The sequence below is a fragment of the Coenobita brevimanus genome, chromosome 98, assembly GCF_032717465.1.
Source record: "Coenobita brevimanus isolate Jiangsu-jjx chromosome 98, ASM3271746v2, whole genome shotgun sequence".
NCBI lineage: Eukaryota > Metazoa > Arthropoda > Malacostraca > Decapoda > Coenobitidae > Coenobita > Coenobita brevimanus.
The window spans coordinates 10,521,065-10,535,729 of record NC_137051.1 but is presented as its reverse complement, the minus strand read 5'-3'; the positions used below and the strand labels follow the sequence as shown (position 1 = coordinate 10,535,729).

General features: G+C 42.0%; 1 protein-coding gene across 1 annotated transcript in view; it reads right to left on the bottom strand.

Annotated features, from left to right (window-relative positions):
- Positions 1–14,665, bottom strand: part of Cpsf160 (cleavage and polyadenylation specificity factor subunit 1) — a 265,363-nt gene that overhangs the window by 87,389 nt on the left and 163,309 nt on the right. The window contains exon 18 of the mRNA XM_080283825.1: positions 12,540–12,725. Coding sequence (XP_080139951.1) covers positions 12,540–12,725 — 186 coding nt within the window. The remainder of the gene's footprint in view (positions 1–12,539; positions 12,726–14,665) is intronic.

Genomic DNA, 14,665 nt, shown 5'->3' with positions numbered 1-14,665 from the left:
CTACTTGGTGGTGGCTAGAATTAAAATTCAAGTAAGATGGAGGAATAGAAGAAGGGAAAGACGAGAGGAAGGAGTAGTTGCAAGGAGAGTGGAAAGGTTACAAGAGGATGAGAAAAAGGCAGAGTATAAGAGAGAAGTGGAGGAACGATTGGGCAAATATGAATTGGAGCAGATGGGAGACGTGGAAGGTGTCTGTAGGATATTTACAGAAGAAATATGTGCAGCATGTGATGTGGTGTGTGGAAGGAAGAGAAGACGGAGGAGGGTGCAAGGAACAGCGTGGTGGACTGAAGAGGTGAGACAGGCTGTGGCACAAAAGAAGAAAGCATACAATGAATGGATGAGAAATAGGGCCGTGGAAGAAACTGAGAGGCGGAAGAGAGAGTTATATGTAGAAAGAAAGAGAGAGGTGAAAAGATTAGTAAGAGAGAGTAAGAGGAGAGTGGATGAGGAATTTGGAAGGAATTTGAGTGTAAAGTGGAGGGACTGTAAGAAAATGTTCTGGAAGGAGGTGAAAAGAGTAAGACAGGGTGGAAGTGAAGTTAGCAGGGGAGTGAAAGATAAAAATGGTAGATTACTAGTGGAGAAGGGAGAAAAAGTGAGCGGATGGAGAGAACACTTTAAGGAATTGTTGAACATAGAGGATGGAAGTAATGCGAGTATAAGTGGCTGGGGAATGGCTGGGAGAAGGAGAGAGGTGAGAAGACAGGAAGAAATCAGTAGGATAGAAGTTGTGGAAGCAATGAAGAAAGTTAAATCGGGGAAAGCCCCAGGAATTGATGGAGTGTGTGGTGAAATGCTGAAGCATGGGGGAGAGATAGTAGTAGAATGGATGTGGAAGATGTGCAGATTGGCCTGGGAGGAAGGTAGAGTCCCAGAGGATTGGAAGTCAGGTATAATTATTCCCTTGTACAAAGGAAAAGGGGAAAAAGAAGTGTGTGGTAATCATAGGGGCATCTGTCTTCTTAGTATAATAGGAAAAGTGTATGGTAGGATACTTATTGAAAAGAGAAATTAGTTGGAGAAGAACAGGGAGGCTTTAGGAAGGGAAGAGGTTGTGTAGATCAGATATTCATTCTTAGATCTTTAGTGGAAAAGTTTCTAGAGAAGGGAAAGAAGTTGTATGCGGCTTTCGTGGATTTGGAGAAAGCATATGACAGGGTGGATAGACAAGGATTGTGGAAAGTGTTAAGAATATATGGAGTAGATGGGAAGTTGTTGAATGCTGTGAAGAGTATGTACGATAGTGCAAAGGCTGCAGTGCGTGTGGATGGTGAACTAAGTGAATTTTTCTCTTTGGAGGTTGGGTTGAAACAGGGATGTGTCATGTCTCCATGGTTGTTCAATCTGTACATGGATGGGGTAATAAAAGAGGTACAAGGTAGGGTAGTGGATGTTGGAGTGGCCCTGGTGAGAGAGGATAGTGTTTGGAAACTCCCTGTACTGTTGTTTGCAGATGATACTGTGTTGTTGAGTGAAGACGAAGGGGAGCTGCAAGGCTTGGTGGATGAGTTTGGGAGAGTGTGTAAGAAACGGAATCTAAAGGTGAATGTAGCGAAGAGTAAAGTGATGGTCTTCGAGAGAGGTGAAGTCAGTGAATGGACAGCGAGGTTGGATGGTGAGGAATTGGAAAATGTGAGTACGTTTAAGTACTTGGGTAGTGTGATGAGTAAGGATGGAGGTTTGGAGGGTGAAGTGCTTGAAAGGGTACAGCAGGGAAGAAAGGTTGCTGGTTCTTTGAAAGCAGTGATAAGAAACAGGGAAGTGAGCATGGAAGTGTAAAAAGTTACTACATGACAGTATTGTGATACCAACTCTAACAGACGGAAGTGAAGCTTGGACGTTGTTGGAAGGACATAGGTCAAGAGTGAGAGCAGTGGAAATGAGTTATTTAAGAGGAGCCTGTGGAGTCACATGGAGATACAGGCTGACGAATGAGGATATAAAGGAGCGTTGTGGTGTGGATGTGGATGTGATAGGAAGCGTTATGAGGAACACACTGAGGTGGTTTGGCCATGTGGAGAGGATGGAGGGTGAAAGACTGACGAAGAGAGTGTATGTGAGTGAGGTGGAGGGGGGAAGAGGGAGGGGGAGGCCGAGGATGAGAGGGAGGGGGAGGCCGAGGATGAGATGGAGGGATGGGGTGGAGAGGTATATGAGAGAGGGGGGTGTGAGTTGGGAGCAGGGCAGTGAAATGGCGGGGGACAGGGCGACTTGGAGGCGATTCGTTTGTGGCCACCCCAAACGGGATTGAGGCGTCTGGCAATGGATAGATAGATAGACGTTAGTAACATTAAATATGGCCGGCTACTAGCAGACATCGGTGAAATATTTATGCATTCTAAATCCTCATTTATTGCTTTAAGGGGTAGGTTTATAAAAATCCCCAGTAGCTGTGGTAATCCAGGTATAATAACAAGTAACCCACAAAACTCATTTCAACAGATACTATGGAAAGGCCATACCCATTTGGTAAAGAATGAATAAAATTAGCAGAAAGTAATAATAAACCATAGAAGGTGAGCAATGTACTGGAAGAAAAGAAAACAAGATGGGCACATTTGCAGGAGGAACAGAAAGAAGTGGTTAATTTAATGGATATTATTCAGGAACAATGGGAAGAAAACAACACAACAATATAAGAAAATGCAATGAATATACTGAAAAAGAAAGAGAAAATAGTGAGAGAAACTGTAAAAAGAAATCAATGTGTTGTGATATTTGGAGACAAGGACAAGGTTAGGCCAATGAGAACAGAGGGAGACTTGAACCATGTGAAGGAAATATTGGACAAGGTAGATCCAGAAGGAGGGAAGTGTGTAAAAGAAATTGAGGAAGTACCAAGAATAGGGCCATACAAGAAGGAAGATGCAACACCAATGTGGATTAAGTTTGCAATTGAAAGTGCAACAAATGAACTTCTCATTGTCATGGATATTGAGCAGGGAGCTAGGTTTTGAAAACATCATTAAAAGAAAAGACCTAAATGAGGAAGAGAGAGAAGTTTTAAAGTAGCTGAAAGAGCAAGTGAAAGAAAAAAAATGACAGGAGGTCAGATGATGAGTTTAAGAATTTTTTCTGAAGAATGATGAACATGAAAATCAGGAAGTGATATGTCATGAACTAGAACTGATGGAAAAGAGGAGGATGGAAACGAACACAAGCTGGAAAAGGATGAATAAAGAAAAGATTGTACTGAAAAATTTAAAGATCATGTATAGTAATGTGGATGGATTAATATCTAAGAGAGGAGAACTAGGAGATTATATAAAGAAAGAAAAAAAAAGTACAGTATGTAGTTGCATGGTAAAGACCAAATTGTCCCAAGATGTCAATACTAAATTATTTGGATGGATGAAATAAAATGTGTGGAGGAAAGATGGAAATGGTAAGTTTGGGGGAGGAGTAATAATTTTAACTTATACGGATTTAAAAGCAAAAAGGACAGAACTTGAAAACACCATGGTAGAAATTTTGGGAATGGAAACAGAAGACCACTATGGAGATAAAATAGATGTAATTGTATTCTACATGCCCCCTCAAACTAGGATATGGAAAAAAGAAGATTATGAACAGCTGATAAAGAGAATCAATTGTACAGATAAAGGTGTCAATTGAATGAAGGAACAGAATAATAATCAAGGGGGAGTTTGTCAGAGAAGTTGACTAGGAAGCAATGGATGCTGGAAGCAACAAGGAATTGTGGGTCAATAACCTGATGCAAATGGTGAAGAATAATATGTTAATTAATTAAAGAAAATACAAGAACTAGTCTTGAGGAGATGACAAACCGTCAAAGCTGGACCTGGTATTCATGAAGGACCCAAACGATGTGAAGAATATAACCTATCAATGCCCTCTATGCAAAAGTGATCATCTGATTACTGAGACGGATGTGGTGGGAGTAAAGGAAGGTGAAAGAGATGAAAAACACAGAGAAAACAGATATAACTGGAATGGCACTCAGTAAAGCACATACCTCTGCCAATGCCCTATCTTGCAATGTTAAAGAAAAGTGAAAAAAAAAAATTCCTGGATCTACACCTTTATTCGGATCCATACCAAAATTTAATGGAGTGTATTCTGGGCCATGGCCCATTCTTCTACCAAGTTTCGTGGAAATCCACCCAGTAGTTTTTGTGTAAACTTGCTCACAAACCAACCAACAAACAAAAATAAACAAACAGACGGGGGTGAAAACATAACCTCCTTGGCAGAAGTAATAATGGAAAGGAAGATTTTGCTTCCCTAAGGAACTATTTCCAAAATGTAGACTAGAGTGAAATGTTGTCAAAAACATCAACAAGAAGTATCAGTTTCTGTTGGATGTGTACGAAACTGGAAGGAATGATGACCCAATTCCTTGTACCTTTCGCTCAGAAAGTGGTATCTGGCAACTGCCATGGCCCAGTTAAATTTCCTATATTGCACAATGGAAAGAGCAATATTTAGGTAAACAACTCCAAAAAGCAATGTATAAGTGTTTTGACTGTATATCTCGCATTATGGAAGAGGAAACCACAATATGCTGAAGTTGAGGCTTAGCCATACGAAAGAATGAGAAACACACAGCCTATCGCTCAACAGTTCCAGGGTTAAAATGCGGAGAAACTTTCGTATTACTTATTTTACATCCTAAATCAACAACACAATAGGAAAACTGTCCCATAAAATAAAACCAACAGATAATGGTAATGTCAAAATCGCGAGTGCCATCAATTAAGAAAAATAAACATTTAAAAATATATTATTATCCACATTTAATTCTCTATGAAGAATGATATTTACTTGGGAAAACCCGTGAGCACTGTGAGCAAGACGGATCGTCAGTACAATACTACAGCGTGTCAGTGCAAGCAGATTATTGTTCTTTATTTAGCAAATATTCCAGCAAGACTGATATCCCAGCAGCTTAACATCGAGAAGAGGACAGCTAACGGATAGATAAGCGATATACTGTACAGCAATCCCTCCAAGATCCAACGTAATAGATCCAAAGGCATGTCCGGGACTTAGGAAAATGCCCCCTGGACAGGTACTTATAGACCCTACCCAACCTACCTTTGGAAATCATCATCATCCAATCCAATATTGCCCGATGAGGAGTGTAGGAGCCTGGGGCTAAGCAGTTGGTACCGACATTTAAGATGAGAGTGACCAGCCTCATTCATCCCTGAGTGGCATTACATGAGCAATAAACCCCAACCACCCTTTGGATATAAACCTTCACCGGCTCAATCCGACTGGAGTGCCACAATTACCCACAAAACCACCAGGCGCCAAAATTTGGTTAAATGGTTACCATCCAGTGTAGTAAATGGCTTCCTGGTGTACAGAAAACCATTTGGCTTGTTACTCAGTGTAGTCACCCACAGGCAGAAGGAAGAGGAAAGAATGAAGGAAAGAAAGACAGAAGAGGGAGTGTAAAGTCATCCGTAGGCAGAACAACAAGGAAGGAATGAAGCAAAGGAAGACAGAAGAGGATGGAAGGAAAGAAGGATGGAGAAGAGGAAAGGGCAGACACCCGACAGCAGCACTATATCAAGTGAGTGGATGGTGAGCACCCCTACCTGCCACAAAAATTGGTTACCTCCATAAAGTGATTGAGAAAACCAACAACATAATTCTGATGGGTGATTTTAATTGTAAAGAGGTGAACAGGGAGGAGTGGGACTCAGGAGGCAGTGAAGATTTGTGGGGCACTATACTGTTAACTATAGCAATGAATAATGTAATGACCCAGTGGGTCAAAGAAGAGACAAGATTCAGAGGTGATGACACACCAGCAAGACTAGATTTACTGCTAACCAAAGAAGCTGACGTAACTGAATCTTTGAAATATCTGTGTCCTATAGGAAAAAGTGAGCATGTGGTCACTGAGTTCCAGATGATAAAAGGGAATGTGGTGCCAAGAGATGAGCTTTATAGACAGAGAAGATACAACTTTGGGAAAGCAAACTTTACAGAACTGAGGAAATTTTTCAACAATGCAAACTGGAGAAAATTCAGAGAAACAAGCGAGATGCAGAGGAAGTGGGATACCATTTTAGACCTCTATAATTCGGGAGTAGAAAAATATGTTCCAACAGTAAGTGGAAATGAAAACAGGGAAAAGAATTGGTTTAACAGAAGGTGTATGATAGCAAAAAAAAAGAAAGGGACATTGCATGGAACAACTGAAGAGAGGTAATAATAGAACAAAAGAAGAATACAGAAGTAGATATGAAAAAAGAAGAATACATAGAGAGGAAAAAAGGAAATTTGAAAAAGGTATGGTGGTAGGTGGGGGCACCCATCATCCACTCACTCAGTGTAGTGCTGCTCTCAGGTGTCTGCCCCTTCCTCTCCTCCCTCTTTTCCTTCCTTCCCCTTCTGTCTGTCTTTCCTTCATGCTTTCCTCACCCTTCTGCCTATGGGTGACTTTACACTCCCTCTTCTGTTTTTCTTTCCTTCATTCTTTCCTGTTCCTTCTTTCTATGGGTGACTCTACACTGAGTGACAAGCCGAATGGTTTCCTGTACACCAGGAAACCATTTACTATGCTGGGTGGTAACCATATAACCAAATGATGGTGCCTGGTGGTTTAGTGGGTAATTGTGGCACTCCAATAGGATTGAGCCGGTGAAGGTTTATATCCAAGGGATGGTTGGGGTTTATTGCTCACTTAATGCCACTCAGGGATGAGTGAGGCTGGTCGCTCTCATCTTAAATATCAGGACCAACTTGCCTAGCCCCAGGCTCCTACGCTCCTCATGGGGCAATGTAGGATTGGATGATGATGATGATGATACAACTGACAAATGTGGGAAAGAACCCAAATTGTTTTACAGATTTGTCAAAGTCAAAATGAAACAAAAGGAAGGAACTAACAAACTGAAAGTAGAAGGAGAGGTCCATAAAGATGTGGCAATGCAAGCTGAAATAATGAGCAAATGTTTCCAATCAGTTTTCACTAAAGAAAGGGATTTTGTGGAGGGGGAGGGAATGACTAGAAATGTAGTAATGAAAGATATAAAAGTTGTAGTGCAGGAAGTTTATACAGTAAATTACTGGAAACTCAAGATGCAAGAAAAGCCCCAGTACCTGACGGAATCTCTAATTGGGTACTGAAATAATGCAGAGAACAACTAGCAGATAAGATTTACGGTTTTATTGAGTGTTCTCTGGAAGAAGGGAAAATGTCTCAGGAATGGAAGAGCGCCAATATGGTACCAATTTGTAAGGCAGGAAACAAGGATGAAACCCTGAATTATAGACCAGTGTCCCTGACCAGCATGGTCACAAAATTGTGCACGAGAATCCTGAAAGACTATCTACCTATCTATCTATATACCTTGGCTGCTTCCCCCAATGAAAGGAAGGTAGCCGAGACAGGACAACACACTCCCCATTTAGTCATCCATTCAAACACATTAATTCGCATCTTAGCCCCAAAGGGGAGAAGGGACAGAACCTCACTGCACCACACCGCACAAGGGTCAACTGCGCAGTGCAATCAGTAACATCCGCAGCAGGGCCCGACAGCAGAGCTGGTTTACCCCTGCCACATCATAATAGACCCATCCCCTTACCCGCACCTGACCTGACTAGCTGATCAGACCAAATGCGGGAGAATATCCCCTCAGGGGTGCATCATCATTTATTCATTCAAAATTTCTCTCCAATTATTCCTGTCACGCACAGCCACTCTTCCTTGCTCAACAGACATCCCTCTCCCTGAAAGACAGATGGATAAAATATCTAGAGGAGATGAACATTTTGGCTGAAAGTCAGTTTGGATTCAGAGATGGAAGGTCATATGCTTCCGACTTGTTGAGCTTTTACTCGAGAGTGACTGACATGCTACAGGAGAGAGACAATTGCGTGGATTGTGTATACAGTACCCTCGCATCCAGTACGCATTTGTGCAGTACTATTCTCATCCAGTATGGTCAGCAAAATAATCAAATAATTTATTACTGTAGTACGGATTTGTTAGGCTAGTACGGATCGGCCACTCGATGTGGGCCAAATCCGAGGAGTTCTTCTCTAGTACTGACGTGCTGCATCCAGCACTACTACCCATGTGCACGCGGGAAGATGGCCAACACCGAGGAATGTTTCCCTAATACTGCCGCGCCAGTCCAGTACACCTTCCTCATGACTCAAGACGTGTGCCAGTCAAATTGCAGTACCAGGTACTGCACTTCCCCCTGATAACAAAGATGATGATGTGTCAGTGTGTGACTATGAGGACTTTATGAGGGAGGTTGAAGCTGGGAGGCCTCCTCAGGATCCTGAAGGTCCTCCTCCAGAGGGTCAGTAGGACCTCCTACAGCCTTGGAAACCCCTCCCCCTTTCCCCCCAAGCCCATCACCACTCACCTTAAAGGTTGGTAAAATCTTAAGTTGTGTATGACCACCTCCCAATCATCATCACTACCAAAACCAGAATCACCCCAGCTGGCCACAGACACACATACACTAATTACAAGAGAGCCAACTGGGAGGCCTTCACAACTGAAACAGAACAACACTTTGAAATATTAAATAGCACATCCGTCACAAACATCAACACTGCTGTGCACATTTTCAAAACAATTATACAAAATCCAGACAAAACACACATCCCTAGAGGCAACAGAAAGAGACACAACCCCAACTTCACACCAATAATTCAAGGCCTCATCAGTCAATGGGACACTCTACGAAACTCTACAACACCCCGTACACAAGACACCGTACAACAAATATAGAACACAACACTCAAATAAAAAATATCAGAACTGCAAACACTACACTGGAATAATTATCTCCAAACACTCGATTACAAAACAAACACTAGCAAACTCTACAAAACACTAAACAGCACCACACTCTGCTACAGCAACATTACACAATCACATGCTGCCATCACAACAGCAGACACTATACCTTCAAACAAACAACAAGCAAACACTCTCATCAATCACTTTTCACATGTCAGCCATCTAAACCCCATCGCGATGACTGATGTGTCATCCAACACAAGAGATAGTTTCCCACAGACCCAGACTTCGCACTTTTCACTTACAACCAGACGATGCTCATCATTAGCAACCTTAAGCACTCATCTGCCTTTGGACCAGACAACATAAGCAACATACACCTTAAACACCTTGGACCACAAGGCATACAGGCACTCACCAACATATCAAACTACAGCTACTCACACAACATAATACCCAACATCTGGAAGCATGGCACTATCATCACCATCCCCAAACCCAACAAAGACCCCACGTTACCTTCCTCACACTGACCCATCACACTCCTCAGCACCCCCTCCAAAGTCACTGAATGACTGGTATTACAACTAGTTACACCTCACACCCTCCTAGCCCCATCACAACATGGTTTCAGGCCACGACACTCCACAAACACTCTTCTTACAGACCTTACATAGAGAGCTTTTGATGGCATGAATTCAGCTAGGCCACTACACAGAACACTCCTAGTCACACCAGACATTAGCAAAGCTTTTGATGCCATCCCCTGCCACAACCTCACAAACAAAATATTCAACTCAAACATGCACAATAACACAGAAAGATGGCTGTCAAACTATTCAGCAGACATATGTGCACATGTAACATTTGCCAGTCAGTCACAGAACATCAGAAACTTCATAAATGGCATCCCCCAAGGATCTGTTTTGTCACCTACTCTCTTAGCCTATACATGCATGATATACCCACACCCCACACACCACAAACACACACAGCTTCTAATGCAAATGACATAACACTTACATGTACACACCAAAACACAAACATGGCCACACACATCCTCCAACCTTACCTCAACACAATACACAAACGGTTCACCACTAACAGCCTCAAAATACCCCCAGCCAATACTACAGTGACCCTTCTCACAAACTGACAGCAGAACACAGTAATATTCCACACTTCACCATAAACAACACTCCCCTACCACACATCCACAATCCCTGGTGTAACATACATCAATGTCATTTAAACAACACATCACAAACATTAAAGATAAATTAACACCAAGACTCAATGACTTAAGGTCACTTATCAATACAACATTTGGACACAACAAAGAAACCACAACCACAGTATACAAACAATATATACATTCAGTGATGAATAATGCAAGGCCTGTTTGGGCTTCTAACCTCACTAAAACATACTACAATACTCTATGGACCATACAGAACAAGGCCCTAAAAATAATCACAGGCTGCACAGCTACTACACCCACAGACCACCTACACCAAGAAACCAAAGTCCTCAAAGTCAAGGATCATCTACACATGAGAGGCACCCAAATTCTTGCCACAGCCTCTACAAACCCACACCATCCACTACACTACATGGCAGCATATCCACATACACCAAGGAACATCAAAACAACACCCAGCACATGATATCATACACAAATACTGTCATCTCTCCTTCCTCACCTGCCTCAAACCAGCTTCCAGAAGCATATCCATACTCAAATCACTCGCCGCTCCATTCAGTCACTTAAAGACAACACACAGCTGCATGCACAGCCTCCTGATATCCGCCTTTCTGAATCCTATTTCCCTTGTGAGAATAGAGTCCACCTGGCCAGGCTGAGATGTGTACATCATCCAACCCTCTTGAGTTATCAGAAGAGGCTGGATGATCCTGTCCCTGATGCCTGTCCAGGATGCAACACAGCATCCCATACTATTAAGCACATTATGGAAGACTGCATTGCACACAATCACCTACGCCAACAACACAACATACTCTCCTTGAGAGCCCTGTGGGAAAGCCCAATCTCGGCCGTGGCCTTCCTTGGGGACTCGGGGCTGTATGGCCAGACTGCCTAGGGAACAACTACTACTACTGCTACTACCCACTTGTTGACATGTAGGGAACAAGTGTTGGCTGGTCATTAGGTTACACCGAGCATATAAAAATGATTTCTTGGTTTACAGGAAATCATTTGCCACTCATTGTAGAGCTACCCTGCAGTAGAACCACGATACTAAGCGAGTGAATGATAGGCACCCCCACTGAGCAGAGATTAAAAATTCTCCCTTAATGTGCCCTTGTCATCACTTTCCATTAACTTATCCATGCCAATGTGCATGCATCTCTTGTACTTATCATAATCTTATGTACTGTATTTAGTGGGTCTAAATTATCGTAAAATGGAGAACTGGAGTTTGAGCTTGGGGTCCTGGAACCAATTAGGATAAATCCCTTAGGTTCTGTGCATTCATTATTGCACAATTCCATTATTACCTGCCATGTTTGGTACTGATTATGTGCAATACCCGAGGGATCACTCTATTCCCAATATTTTAGGGGGGCGCAGTAGCACAGTGGTAGCGCGCCGGACTCGTAATCGGGGGATTGCAAGTTCGAGCCTCACCCGGGCTGCCGGGCCGGGAGTGGTAGCTTGCTCCTGTAACCCTAGCGGGGCTATATAGTCCAATACAGGGCTTAGCTCGGGGGAACTCCATTTCTCCCATTTTTCTCCCAATATTTTAGTTTATTTTTTCCAGTAACCATACAGGTTTCCTTATTCCAACTGGCTTGTCGGATGTGTTTTGAATACAAATAAAAGTTTCTACTTGCCCAAGTGCCAGAGAACTGTCTCTTCCCTTTCAAGGCCTCAGTGGCAATGGGGATACCTTGGTTACAAGTATGTGACAAGGTGCAACAACTTTTACCTGGTCTTGGTACAGTGGAAAGCGGCCTGGCTCTCATATGGACGTCCCAAGCTCAATTAATGGCACAGTATTGGCAATATGTTGGCTGAATTTTCCTGTGTTATACAGGTTTCTTTCATCAACTTGGAAGTGGCCTCTCATTGTCTAGGGACTCAAAACTGTTTCCAAGAACTCTTTCACAATGCAAAAAAATCTGAACTCCTCTATTCTTTTTATTACCAGACTGTGACTACTTATATAAGGGTTAAGAAATTATTTGGTCTACCCTGAATGGATTTCTGCAACTTTCTTTAACCAATACTGAGGCTGGACCAAGTGAGTTTTGTCGATACAGTAATGAACTCAGTTGAGAGGAAAAGTCCTAGTACAGTTGTTGTGGCTCATCAGAATCTGAAACCAGTAGACTGCAAGTTGAAGCTGCCAATCCCTTGCAGTCCATCCTCCTCCTCTTAGGATATCAGGAGGGTGCAGACATATGTTTGCGTTGCCTGGCAGCAACATCAACGCAAATGAGGGTCGCTCTCCAGCATTTGTCCTGCTGTAAAATTATTTTCCTACTGATTTCAAATCTTTATACAATGTATTGCAATTTTATTGAAAACTACTCATCAGATAATATGATGATCAGTTATAAGAACACTTATATATCTTAGTAACACTTCATCACACAAATTCTTTAGTTTTCCTAATGGGAATGTCTCCAACACGTGTATTTCCTGAAATGCATCTCGCGTACTGGAGAAGACCCAGGAAAATTTTAAACAAAGTTCTAAAAGGAGCAAGACTTTTAAAGAAGAGGAATGGTACAAAGATAAATTAAATTAAACTCTCCAGTTCCTTACCTTGTCATCTCCGTTGAACTTCCAGATCTTCAGGGTTGGATCTGAATTTGAGGTGACAACACAGTAGGTCTTAGTCTCGAGGTGATGGACAATAAAATGTGGAGAACAACGGAGTGGAACCTTGCGCACCGGCCAAGGGGCATCATAAGACAAGATGGTTGGGAGCAGACAGATTCGCAGCGAGTCCTTTGGAGAAGAAAAATATTTAGTGTCAAACTTGTATCAGAAAAAAATTGATATGTAAGGCACAGTGCAGCAAGCACAACTCTATCTATCCACTACTTGATGTAAGAGTAAAATGATAATTTCAGGCCTTTATGTATGCAACAGGTCAATTATGGAACTGTCTTCCTCTGTCTCTATTTCCCTCTGCCTATGACCTACAGTCTTGTAAATGCAATGTATCCTGGCATCTCAAAATGAATGGATACTGAATTTGGCTTTTTTTTTTTCTTCTTTCCTTGGAGGGAACTATTTCAGAGGCTACTAGCCTTTGGTCCCTTCTTCCCTGGATTTATTAAAAAAAAAAAAAAAAAAAAAAAAAAAAAAAAAAAATCTGGATTACATTGACACAGACGTGACAATAATCTTTAAATACTTCCACTCGAACTTAATTCACAGATACAGTAATCCCTTGAATATCGTGCACTTGGTTATGGCAGTTTTTATCACTGTGGGATGAAAATTTGCACAATTGCTGCTATTGCAATTTTTTAAACTAAAAATCTTCATTACGACACACCTGAGCTGGTTCCTGTCAACAGTGATGGTGGAAAATCTGTGGTTTCTGATGGCTTTGAGGAATTAAATGATAAGCTTCTACTCAAGAAGTTAATCCCAGGTTGTGGAGACCACTAACTCTACACCCCCTAGCCTCAGAATCCCTTACCTCAAGCCCATCCCAGGTTTCTATACTGTATGATACATGTTTCTTCCTTACTGCACCCTCTACATCGTTTTCTATTAACCTAATGTTACCTAAGTGTGTTTCTGACACTTACTATAACAGTACCTATGTATTTAGTTGGTCTAAATTGATGTACTGGGGAAAATTTGGGTTTACAAGTGGGGTGTCTGGTACCAATCAGGATAAATCCTACAGGTTCTGTGCTTTTGTTATCGTGCAATTTCTTATCACATTCTAGGTGCAGTACCAAATATGCGGAATACCCATGTAGTCACTGGGGAAGAGTGTGGAGGTTTGGTTCCCGGACAGAGGACACATTTGTGTCTCTCCACCCAGTTAACAGGGGCATCATAGTAGGCTTCACTTCATCCCATTATCTGGTTATATGGTTACCACCTAGTGTTGCAAGTGGTTTTCTGGGTCATTAGAAACCATTCGGCTTGTCACTCAGAGTAGAGTCACCTGAAGTGCAAAGAATAAGAAGTGACAAGAAGGATGGAAGAAACTGGAATAAAGGATGTCAGAAAATGAAAAAGAATGATAAAGGTGAAGGAAGAAGTAGACAGCACTACAACAAGTGCAGGGATGTTAGTCTCCACCACCTAACACTAGTACATTACAGTACAGTATGTGAAAATTAATAAAGTATACAGGGCCATACTAATATCCATCCATCATCCAATCCTACACTGCTCCATGAGGAGCGTAGGAGCCCGGGGCTAGGCAGTTGGTCCCAACATTTAAGATGAGAGTGACCAGCCTCACTCATCCCTGAGTGGCATTACATGAGCAATAAACCCCAACCACTCCCTGGATATAAACCTTCACTGGCTCAATCCGATTGGAGCGCAATAATTACCCACTAAACCACCAGGTGCCAAAATTTGGTTATATGGTTACCACCCAGCGTAGTAAATGGTTTCCTGGTGCACAGGAAACCATTTGGCTTGTCAGTGTAGAGTCACCCACAGGCTGAAGGAAGTGGAAAGAATGAAGGAAAGAAAGACAGAAGAGGGAGTGTAAAGTCACCAGTAGGCAGAAGGACAAGGAAAGAATGAAGGAAAGAAAGAGCTAATACTGTACTACAAATAACAGCTCCACAAAATTTGCAATACTGTATTTTCTTTAAGCAAGAGTGGATAAAAACAATAAGTTTTAAGACATGTGCCTTTAAAATCAATACTTAAACACTGAAGTACAGTACTCTTTACCATGTATC